Genomic DNA, 12,878 nt, shown 5'->3' with positions numbered 1-12,878 from the left:
TTTTTTGGTTGTTTTGTTTCGTTCCAGCAAGAGGCATTACATGTGCTATCAAGTTTACATTTCTCTGCTAGAATGTGCTGAACAGAATCCCACAATATATAATCAGAATCCCACAATATATAATCAGAATCCCACAATATATAATCAGAATCCTAAACTATGTGTGCATTGATTTATAGCACACGGGATGGACATGCTTAAGACTAATTCAAAAGACCTTCCTTCCTTTGCTTACTGTTGATGAACAGCCACCTTTCGGCTGCAGTGTGTGCAGGGGTGCCAGGATCTCAGTAGGTCAGGAAAATCTCAGGGTTTTTCACAAAGAAGAAGAACTTAACAGAATCTCTAAACATTATGCAGAGAATCTGAACATTATCTGTAGGAAAATATGTAGACATTTTCCCGTTTTTGTGGATGTACTAACTTGCAGTTTCCATTTACCCTTTTCTTAATTGAATAGCCATGTTTTTGTGCTTCATGAATATGCAGCAGTGTCTGAAGAGAGCTCTACAGCAGTATTCTGTCACCCACCTCTGTTCTTGTTGTCTTTGCATTTTTCGGTACCATTTATGTAGAGCTTCAATAGTTACGACCCTTGTGAAGGACTTTGTAATTCTTAGACAGGAAGCATATATGTTTGCAGTTCCTTGTGTATCCTTGACCGTTTTTCCTGTGTACAGTTCAGGACTGACAGTACTCTTTTCATTCTTGGATATTTTTCTTTCCAAGGATCGTAATGCTACTTTACTGCTGTCCTTCTTTACTATGTTAAATGACTTTTTTTTTTTCTTTAAATGAATCTGATCAAATTATGAGTAACCATTTTCTCCATCAGCACTTACTCTTGGCAATATTTCTGCTAAGAATATTTTACAATTCATTATATGTAGCAGTCTCTGTCACATGTTACAATATTCTTTTCTCATATTGTAGCTACTCCTAGTTTTGGAGGCTAAATTCTGTATTTTGCTTGTCTGCTTTATTCCTAGCTCTGAGAGAAGTACTTTCTTTTAGAACATAAAATAATAAGCCATATCTTCRTGTGGAATTTGTTATTCTAGTTCCATTCAAATCACTGGAGACTTAATATTTTATATGCAGCTGAAAATACTGCCACTTATTTCCAAAATACCCCTTATCAAGGTAATACCAAGATATTTTCTTATGCTTTTTGTGTTGTTCAAAAYGAAGGGTACAAGATTTCATACCTTTTGCAGATTGTATACCTTTGTATTTTCGGAAATTCTGATTTGCACTTTGTGCAATGGTTGAATAAATAAAGGTTAAATTTCAAGGCTTTATAGATACACTGGTATCTGTAGGCGAGCAACACTACTGGGTTTGTGATTCTATCTGGCTAATATATCTTAATCCTGAAAAAAGGCTGTCATAACATGTAAAGGTTTGTTCAGGTTGTATTCCCATTCCGTTCTTTAATTCCTGAGATTGACAATGACGGGATAAATTTAGTAATCTTATTTTGGTGTGCCACTTTCCCACTATATAGTGTACTTTGCTAATTAGCTAATATACAGAATAATTTTCAGTAGTCTCTAAAACGTTATGGTTATTACTTTGCTTTCTGTAGATCCTGCCTTGGTTTTGAATCTTTGGCCTGAAAAGCTAGTTTTTCATTGTTGTAATCATTTTCCTGATTTATAAAAATGAAGTTTTATTTAAGATTTTTGGATTGTCTGAAAAGTTTTTAATGCTCTTTCTGAAGTTTGAAATGACTGTTTGTGACTGTAAGGAATCCTCATTTACAGATAGTTTGCTGTATATGAATCAATTTGGAGAGCTGGCAAATTGCAGTAACTCTTTTTGATTTACTTAAAAACAAATTAGTAGGTACAAATAATTTCTACTTCACATTAAATACTGATTTTAGATTTACTATCTGAAAAAAATAATTATTTTGGCTGGTTTAACATCTATGAATAACTTTTATAGCATATGCTTGTTTTTCCAGCATGTTTTTGATACATGTAGGAGAGAAGGTTTCACAAAATACTTGGTACAAACAGTAAACTTACATATCTTAAAAAGGCATTTCTATTGAGGGAAAGTCAGCTGTCAAAATTTCTAAAACRGTGAAAACATTGGAGTGGCATTCTTCTTCCCTTATTTGGGAGATCAGGCAGCCTTTAAATTGATAAGTGTTTATCTGTTATTCCAGTCCACTCAAAATTCTTGAAAAAAATTTCCTCCATTGAGTTTTGATTAGTCTGAGAGTTTTGATTAGTCTGAGAGTTACACAGAAATGCTGTATAGTGATAGCAGGTTTGTAAGAGGTTGATGTTTATCTACTTCTGACTTTCTCAGGTCTGGAATACTAGATATTTATGGAATAAACATCCAAACTGAATAGCTTCCTATTTTGGATGTCTTACTAGTTAACTAAATAAGATGAGAGATGAGATACAAAATCAGACATGAAAATAAATCGTATTTCAGCAGAGCAGACTGTTAATCAAATGTTAGTGACTGAATGCATATATGAACCAACAGTAATCTGATAGTCAATAGCTCAATATTAAATTATATTGCCTCCCACCTTGCTTTCTTGAAGACAAAATAAAAAAGAAACAAACAAAAATTTATCTGAGTATCTTCCCCTTAACAGCTTTGAAATTAATTTTATATGCAAACCTGCTTGACTGAGATTCTGTTGGCATTTGTTCTTTACTGGAATCTGGTTTTGATGTGTTCGCAAAAGAACAAAAAAAGCCCAACACATTTCAAATATAGTAGATTTATTTTTAGTAGAACTTATCAAACTTTTCTGTATGAAGCAGGCATATAATCATTGCAATCCTACAATAGGTAACTTAGGTTATATTTGTATAATTCAAAATGATTCATAGTATCATCTAAATTTTGCATTTACCTCCCTGCCATGTGAATACTTTGCATATATGAAACCATTATTTGTCTGTTCTACCTTCCATTGTACATTCTGTGTTATCAAAAAAACCTCACTCAATACTCTCTTATAAAGCTTGGGCTTGTCGGTTGTCTTTTGGGTGTATATAGCTTGTGTATGTATAGCTCTAAAACTGTGCATATGAAATGGTTTTGTTCTTTTGCCTTTCAAGGGTGAAGACCTTGCTATTTATATATTTTATTATTAATTGTGTTTAGTTGTGCCTCTGAAAGAAAAAATCATGTTGTTAGTGTATTGGCAGAATTGCATTTGAAGGTACAAGACCTCAGGAGTGCTTTTGTTCCTCCTTTAATTGGTTACACAACAGGATTAATGAAATTAATTTTAAAAAATTAGGTAGTATAAACATGCAAAAGACAGATATCTACATGCATCTTCCTAAGCAGATCACATACTGTGTTTGATCCTTGTTTCCTTATGCCTGTGTAATACTTAGTTTTGGATGACAACCATCGTTTGAATCAGCATTGACAGAACACGGTTAATATTGTTAGTTTGGGGGAGCAACAGTGGTAGGACTAGTTAGCTTTTAGCTGACGATTCATTTCGTTATATTAGTTTTCATAATCTCTCGGGTATCCTGTTGGATGATCAGTTGGCACGCTATGCCTGTGTCGCATTTGTACCTCTGCACGCTCCTTCCGTTCCTTCCCTCTTCACCCACTCCACTCTCCAAAAGGTTTGTTTAGAAAGAAGGCTCTATTTTGCCCTGCATTTTATAAATAACATGCAACATTATGCTTCAGATATTGGATTACCTTCATTTCAGTTCCCAAACCAAGATGCTTATCTAAAAACTTTTTTGAGTAGTGCCTGTTGCATCCGTTGCTTGCTTCTGAATTCTCCGTTAGTAAGGACACTTGCTTCGTGAAATATTCAGTTGCTTGGAGCCATTTTAGTTGAAGGCTCTGTGCTTCAGAGGCTGCTTCTCTTCCTCCACAGTCTGACACAAAGTCCAAATAAGTTAATCTCTTGGGGTACTTGACTGACTCATGTTCTGTGTGTTATGCGGCCAGAAAGCAGAGTTAAGTTAACCCTCACAAAACTGGGTGCTGGCGCAGCTAGATTGCTCCCCCTTTTGTGAGCAAGTCTGCGTATACTTTAATGGCGGAGTCTGCAGTCCACTTCTCTGTGAGAACTGCAGGATTTTCTAAATGTAGATTGATCCTGAACTGAATGATTATAGGGGTTTTATTGGTTTGTTAGAAGCGTGTGTAGTGGATTGTAGATACCGTGCAATTTTGAATTAGGCAAATGAATGCAATTTGGCAAGGATTATCAATACGCATCGTGAGTACAATTGTTGTCTCTTATTTACGACTTAAGCATGTAATTTGTTCATTATCGGTGCTATGTGGTTACATCTAAAAATAAAAATGAAAAGAGTTTTGTGCTTTTCTCTGTTTTGTCTCCAAGTTACCTTTTGAGTTTGACACTGCCTGGCACAAAACTTGCACTGTGCAATATCCAGTGTCCTTTCAGAAAGGCTTTTCACTCATTATTGAGTCATTTCCTGGATTAGTCTGGCGAAGTTATGGATTATTTTGTCTATTAAGCTTTTTCTTGTACTCGATAATTCAAGAGTGGCATATTGGCATAATAATATATTGAACTAGTTGGGTTTCCAAATCTCATGTTTAAAACTCTTCTTAGAAAGTCTGAAGAAGTTAGAGATAATATTTTGCTTGCATGCAATGTAAAAGACAGTTAATTATTTGACAAGAACAGTTTGTTTTTTTAAATCATACTTAAATACTTAAAATCTAGAACAACAGGAAGCAGGCAGAATGATACATTTGTTGGTGTAGGATGTCAGATAATTTAGTACAAATTACAGATTCTTTAAATACTTGAAAACAGTGAAGGTCAGGAAGCCTCCATTCAAAATTTGCCAGCATATGTATAATATTTAACAGGATGTATGTCTGCCTGTAGACTGTAAATGAGTAAAAATCAACTTGTTTGTTGTTTTTCATGTTGTCTCTTTATGCCTTGACAAATCAGCATCGGATGTACTGTGAAGTCTGAGGACCAGTATACAGTTCAAGGTTACAAACAAACATGATTGTGTCTCATAGCATGAGGAAACTGGACTCAGACTGTTGTTCTGAACTACTTGTTTTCAGTAAATAACATTCGAGAGTTGAAACAACACCTTTATTGTTTGGTCAAATAATTTAATCAATGATTTAAATGGATTAAAAAAAAATCAAAAGTCTTCCTGTTTATGATTTGTTTCAATCTACCAGATTAATTTTTTCACAATCGTACTTTGATCATATTTTTGAAAAAATATATTCTGAAGCACACTTACAGAGCAATATTTTGTATCAAGTTAATGTAGTAGAATTAGTAGCTGTCATTTTGAAACTGACAAAATTCCAGATTAGATGTTTGTATTGATATCTCTTATTTATTTATTTATTTTATATTCTTCTGTACTGTATACAGAGTATTAGGAGAAAAAGCACAGGGGAAATGGCTGCTACTGAAGAATCTCTCTGGACTGTACATGTTTAGTGGTCAGAGACTGCAAGAGAGAGATTTCACTGTCCAAGCAGGGTAGCCTGCGTTTCACTTTCCAAGTAGGTTTCCAAACTGGATAGTGTGCTTTCAAGGAGTTAGTTAATATTGGTGATTAGCTTCTCAATGGAAGAGCTCTGACATTTTGCAAAAAATTCTTCAGAAATTGTCCTTAAGTATAAGTTTTTTATATATATAATTTTTTTAACTGTGAAGCTTTTATGCAGGAAAGGCAAAGCAACAGTGAAGTTCTGGCTTTAAACTTGCTTTTACAAAAGTTTATATATGGAAATATTTTTGGAAGTGCAAGTTACTTATGTATTTATGTATGGACTCTGAATTGCACAGTAAAAAACAATGAATAGTTTTATTTTTGGTATGTTCATTTGTATTATAGGTTGCTGAAATAATTTTGTTTTTAAATATAAACTCAAGAGATTCCAAGATTCTCTAAAAGGCAAAATTTCCTGTTTCTTTCATCTGTTTCTGCTGTAATAGGGTCCGTTTTGATGAGGTGACTTTCTGCTTTTGTGCATTCAGAATTCAAATAACGGCTGATAGTATGTAGAAATAACTTTTTAGATGCAGAGTAAAACCATTCAAAATCCCAAGTTAAACCTGAAGTTAAGAATATCTTTAAAGTTATGTCAGTTGCATTAAATACAGCATGGTACAACTATTGCACATCTCACACATTTCCTATATGCGTTCTGATTTATCCCAGACGCATAGAAAGGATATGCAAGATACCTATATCCTGCAGTTCGTTTTCTCCTGTTCGACTGATTTCAGCCTCTCATAGGTTGCACAGTAGAAATGTGCTCAGTCCACAGCTGCTTTTAGCTGCTTTTTTCCAAGGAGCTGCAACCTTGGGAATGAGTTGGGGGCTCTCAAGCAGGAGACACAGGGTTTCCTGTCCCTTTGCTTATGTGAATAATGGGTCAGTGAGCTTACCCAGTCACTATTAGCCCATCTCCCTGCTTTGGTGATGTCTTTTATTTGTCCTTTTTCACACTCAAAGATTGAATTTTTCCCAATGTCCTTGTTGTTTATTATACTTATTCCCCCTATTCCTTGCAAGACACGCTGTCCTTGCTTATGAGAGTTTTGTAGAAGATCAGGTGGCTATGCACAGACATCAGAATTCAAATTGCATTGTGAATGTTCTGTACCTTTTTGTACTGGTTTATGGAAGAGATACATTTAGATGCTCTCAATTTGGGTTGCTTTCCTGATTTTCGTAATTAAAGCAATGCTCTTGTCTAACTTGGCAAAGCTAGGGTTACATTTGGTGCATTCAGCACAGCCAATACTTCAAGTTCATCTTCTGTGACCAGTTAAAAATTGGTGAACATCTGAGATGTAGAGCAATGAAATATAATAAAAACATGCCAACAGTACATATTCGTAAGCGTGACATCAGTTCATCACATGAAAGATTATAGCTAAAAATAGCTCTTTTAAATAATAAACTATACTGATGCTGATTGAGCTACAATGAGAAGTATCTTTGTGAAGTGCAAACTAAAGCTTCATTTGCAACCTCTAATAGGCTTGCATATAGCAATAGCTCCCTAGTGGAGCTATGAAAACATCATAGATTGTATCAGGATTGCTTAATATTGTAAACAAACACCCCTTTATTGTGTCTTTCTCTTTCTCCCTCTCTGTCTTTTTTTTCCCCATCCATTCTGTGTTGCCTTTTGAATAGTTAGGTTTTAATGCAATGAAGCCTGGAGATGAAGGTAGGAATTGTATGGTAGGAATCCAGGCCTACCATAGTTGAGTTCAGATGCTGTACCTCTTGTTGTTAACGTATTTGTTTCAGAGTTTTACAGAAACGAAGAGCTTTTGAGATGTTTTTGCTAGTTCTCAAGATCATATTCTAGTAGGCAGAAGAGCAGGACCTCAGCTTCATAACAGAGTTTTGATCTGTCTTCTAACATAGTGTACGTGAACAGAGGTTTGTAAAAGAAACAGTCAGGAAAAGAAATTACATTGACTGGAAGTCTGGTATTTTCTGTAAATTGAAGACAACCAAAAACATTTCCTACAGTGATGAATACAAAAACCTAAGAGAGATACAGGGTAACACTATATCTGAGTGTGACGATTACCTACGTTAGGTATAAAATACTGTATCATTTTGGTATTCTCTAGGAGACCCTGCAATGTTGTGCTGTAAAGCCAATGCACTCTCAATTTTTTTTAATAGAAGAAAGAAATCAATTTAATTGTAATAGTTTTGGCTTTATAGGCAGTTGCCGACACTAGAAATTGAAAATGTGATATGTACTTCTGTTTAGAAAAATAATTTTCAAAAACAGTTAAGTATTTGCAGGCATCCTTCTTATAAACAATAAATCTTGATTTCCACTTCATTAATGTATTTTGTCATTAAAAAAAAAAGTACTATTTATAATACACCATTTAGAATTCTGTATGATTATGATATCTCATTTGCAAACCTATCTTCAGGAATGATTTCATGTGAACAATGTTGATCTGGGATAAATTTCCTGACTTGCAAAGGTATTAGAATTAAGATACTCCTTCTAGACTCATAAATCATCATAATCCACAGCAAGACGATGTTGCATAACTGGAAAAAAAATAGAGATTTCACAGCTTGATTTCAGTTGTATGCTTTTGTTAAAATAAAGTTTTATACTTTGTAAAATACATAGTTTTATAGTCAATAAAGATTAGAAACTATTTTAAACTGTTATCTCTGAGACTAGATTGCAATCTTATGATACAATGAATGGAATACTATTTCTTTCAAGCTTCTTTTAATTATAGACATTTTGATTGTAAAAGTTTTTTTGGGGAGAATTCAGCTGTATCAAAAGCTGTGAATATCTCTGTCTATTCTAAGAATCATCTTCTCTTCAGGTCTTTTCAAGCAAGAACTTTTTTATAGCCATAATACATCGGAGAGTTGTGTCTGATTAGAGAAGAAGGTGTTAGATGTTTTAAAACACATTCCTAACACTTTTAATAAGAAATTTGGTGTGGAGTGGAAAAAAGCTTGATACGGTTTTCAGAGAGACCTGGACAGGCTGGAGAGCTGGGCAGAGAGGTACCTCGTAAGGTTCAACAAGGACAAGTGCAGAGTCCTGCACCTAGGGAGAAATCACCCTAGGCACTAGTACAAGCTGGGGGCCAACCTGCTGGAGAGCAGCTCTGCAGAGAAGGACCTGGGAGAGCTGGTGGATGACAAGTTGACCATGAGCCAGCAATGTGCCCTTGTGGCCAAGAAGGCCAACAGGATCCTGGRGTGCATTGGGAAGAGTGTTGCCAGCAGGTCAAGGGAGGTGATCCTGCCCCTCTACTCAGCCCTGGGGAGGCCTCATCTCGAGTACTGTGTCCAGTTGTGGGCTCCCCAGTACAAGAGAGACATGGAGCTACTGGAGAGAGTCCAGCGTAGGGCTATGAAGATGCTCAGAGGGCTGGAGCACCTGCCCTACGAGGAACGGCTGCGAGAGCTGGGCCTGTTCAGCCTGGGGAAGAGAAGACTGAGGGGGGATCTTATCAATGTGTGCAAATACGTCAGGGGGACGGGAACAAACTCTTTCAGTTGTCCCATGCGACACGACAAGAGGCAGTGGGCAAAAACTGAACCACAGGAAGTTCCGCCTGAACGTGAGGGGGAATTTCTTCTCTGTGAGAGCGACGGAGCCCTGGAGCAGGTTGCCCAGAGAGGTTGTGGAGTCTCCTTCTCTGGAGATCTTCAAGGTCTGCCTGGATGCAACCCTGTCTAACATGCTCTAGGTGACCCTGCTGAGTGGGAAGGTTGGACTAGATGATCTCCAGAGGTCCCTTCCAACCTTACTGATTGTATGATTCTGTGATTTAACAGGGTTAAAACAAAAAGTATGTTCCAAAATAATAGTAAAAATCGTTCAGGAGAGGAATAAGGACAGTTTTCATTCAACAGGCAGTTCAGTTGCTGATTTTTTAAGTTTTTTACAGGGATGTACAAAAAGACAGCAGAACTTGTTCAAATATATGTACATCTATTAAAAAAGGACAATATTTCAAATTATTTTTGAATCATTCACTGATGTGTTCTATTTCTTTCACATAAGGAAATTAGTTTAATTTTTCTTTACAAGTATCCTTACATGATATATAATAAAGGAGTTTGTTATGTACTAGTATAGCATTAATTACACCACCAGAAACAATTGCAAATACTCACAACATTCACTTATTCAGCCTTATAACAAAGCCTTCCATCCTTGAGTCACTGCCTTTGATTTCATGAGTCGGTTGTTGGGATTCTTAGAGAATAGAATTTGGTGCTGCAAGTTATTATGTTATTGTTGAACTTTTTCATCTTAAGAATTAATTCTGTTTCTCAAGAACCCTTTTCCAATCCTCATTCCTTTATATTTATGATTCAGGTTTCACTCCACCAAAGCAAATTTTCATGTAGCAGCATAGGAAAGAATAATTGTCAGAATGTGAAATAATTATTAAGTGAAATGATGTTTTAATTACGATACGAACATAGTGGCTCTCAGTAGGCACACTTATTATAGGGAAGATTGTTTCAAGATAACAAGTAGCTTTGCAAAGGTATTACATGCTGTTTTACTGATAACACAGGCTATGTCCTCAGGGAAATTTCATGCATTCCAGCATATTTCAGGAAATTTCATAAATTTCAGCGTATCTCAAACATGTCTCTTTCTCAGGATGGGACTTTGTTTTTAAGGGAAATGTATTTTTGGTCTTCCCTGAAAGGACATGGCTCTGTCTCACAGGCAAATTATATTGTCTCAAAAAATGCCCATCATCTGATTCATGTGTCTTCTCCTAAACCTAGCGGGGCTTGTTTAACTAGTCAGATCTTCTTTAACATACCCTTCTGTTTACATGTACGTTCTTACTGCCCTTTTTTAACCTTGTGACTTCTGGAATGCTCTTCATGGATAAAATCTGAATGTATTTATTAGGAAGCCCTTGTCATTTCTCTAAGGTCAGCAGGATGATTTATTTGTTCATGGAGATATTATATGAAGGTTTAGAAGTTGAGCCTGAATCAGTGACTAGAATTGTAGATACACACAAGATATATGTATGTTTGTGTGTATGTGTGTATGCATCTACATATATATAAATACTGTTTGAAGTAATTATTAAGCACTGCTGGGATTTGTGCTGAGAAGAGGAAATTATTGAAAATGATATTGAAAGGGAGATATACAATGTATCTAAAAACTAAAATGATATTCAAATAGTATTTTAGCAACTTTAAAAAACAGGAAGCTTCACTAGTTACAGAAAAACTAGAAAAAGCTTGAAGGCAGGCAATTTCTTTATTTATCATATGCTTTTAGAAAATTACTGCTTTTTTTGACAACCTGTTCAGTTGTGTTGTTTTTTTATTATTATTACTATTTTTCATTTTTTAAGGAATCCAAAACGTACTCAGCTTATTCTGTGCAGTGCTTACAGAAAATAAGGTTCTCTTTCACTCTGCAAGTTTTCAGAGGCTCAGTGATGCCTGCCGGGCTCTGGAGTCTTTGATGTTTCCCCTCAAATATAGGTGAGTTGAGTTTTGAATCTTTGGACTTTCTTGACTCATTTTATAAAATAACTCATTTTACATTGTTCTTAAAAGTTGTGCAATGTTTGTGCGTATAAACAGAGGTTTTTCATAAGATATTCAAATCTTCATCTGTGCAATTCATTGATAAAAATCTGATTGCATCGTGACAGAGGAAGCTATGAAAGGAAAAACATTGTACCTGCAAATGCAGTAGAAATCGTTTGGTTTCATAATGTCAGTTTGGATGGCAAAACTTCTTAGTGATGATCCATGAGTAGAAGCCTGGAAGAGAAAAGGTTTGTGGGAACCTAATAGCAGCCTGCCAGTAACTAAGAGGAGGTTATCAAGAATGCAGAACTATGCTCTTTAGTGAGGTGCATGACATAAGAATGAGAGACAATGGTCATAAACTGAAAAAGGGAAGTTTCTGACTGGATATAAGGAAAACATTTTTAATTATAAGAATAACTAGGCACTGGAACAGAGAGATTATGGAATCTGAATCTGGATCAACCAGATCTTGATTCACCCTTGACACTGCTTTGAGCAAAAGGTTGCACTAGGTCAGCTCTGGAGGTCCTTTAAAACCTAAAGGATTCTGTGATTCTGAGATAAAATCTGCATTACCTTATATGGCAGTTTTGAAACATTGAGAAATGTCCAAATATGGTGTATTTAAATCAACACATTGATCTACTCGAAAAAGCCAGATCTGAATCTAGGTTTTTGAAATGGAAAGCTTAATGTCAAGCTATTTATTATGTTAACAAAAAGAATTGTAATTCTGACCATTTATTTTAGAAGATGCTTGCATTTAATACCGTATTTTTATTTGCTTAAAACTAAAAAGAAGGCCTCATTTTACTGTACAATAAGAAGGAAAAAATGTGAAAGTGAGTTTTGGAATAGATTCCTTACTGCTAGAATAGCGTAATTATCTTTTTCTTAATCTGAAAAATGTACTTGTTTACAGTAAATTGTAGACCCTGTAACATAATCATTTCTAGATTTTACATGAAAAATATTTGTTTAACAGCTTGGCACTTTATAACAAGGTGCTTAATAAATACTTCCATATTTTGTCATTTTAAAATGCAACTATTTATATTAAATTTATTAGGTGACAGGAAGGTAAAGAAAAACTTCTATGGCAAGGGATAGGCAGATGCTTTTAATTAATTAATTAATTTATTTATTTATTTATTACAGTTATCCCTATATTCCGATTCTTCCTGCACAGCTATTGGAAGTTCTCAGTTCACCAACACCTTTCATAATTGGTGTACATTCCATCTTCCGTAATGACATTCATGAGCTTGTAAGTATGCTTATCCAGGATGTTGATAGTCATGATGCCAATTGTGATGTTTAGTTCTAGAAATTTTCTGTGCTTTGGAGTTGTCCATATGGATAATTCATTACATTTAAAATATTAGTGTAGAAGACGAGATAAGGCAATCAGGAGGAGAAGAAAGGAAAAGCATTATCAATTTTGTAAATTCTTTAAATTTACTGAGACTACAAAACAGGGGAAGGGAATGATTTGATTCTAGTGCAGAATGGTAAAACATTAATCGATTTCTAGCTTTGGCATATATTCCAATCATGAGTTTGAACATTAAATGTTTTCAAATCTRTTCTCAACTAGAATGTTAGAAAGCGAAGTCACTTTTGGAAGTTAGATCTGTATCTCTTACTTTGGTTTATGCTGATATTTCACATCTAAATTCACAGTAATGTGAATTACTGTGAGTTACTATGGATTTAGAGCATTGCCTTTACCAAAAGCATCCTATAGATTAAAATTAGTACTATTTTAATTTGTTAATATTAACTCAGGTGCAGTTCATG

At 35.1% G+C, this 12,878-nt stretch overlaps 1 protein-coding gene across 4 annotated transcripts in view; it reads left to right on the top strand.

Moving 5' to 3' along the window:
• SBF2 (SET binding factor 2) overlaps positions 1 to 12,878 on the top strand; it is a 271,467-nt gene that overhangs the window by 145,794 nt on the left and 112,795 nt on the right. For all 4 annotated transcript variants that reach the window (XM_085317208.1, XM_085317207.1, XM_085317206.1 and 1 more), the window contains 2 exons: positions 10,892 to 11,024; positions 12,237 to 12,345. In XM_085317208.1, coding sequence (XP_085173334.1) covers positions 10,892 to 11,024; positions 12,237 to 12,345 — 242 coding nt within the window. The remainder of the gene's footprint in view (positions 1 to 10,891; positions 11,025 to 12,236; positions 12,346 to 12,878) is intronic.

Source organism: Rhea americana, unplaced genomic scaffold, assembly GCF_003343005.1.
Source record: "Rhea americana isolate MKP2758 unplaced genomic scaffold, rheAme1 scaffold_49, whole genome shotgun sequence".
Lineage (NCBI taxonomy): Eukaryota > Metazoa > Chordata > Aves > Rheiformes > Rheidae > Rhea > Rhea americana.
The sequence above is the reverse complement of the archived record's forward strand: the minus strand, read 5'-3'. Positions and strand labels throughout refer to the sequence as shown.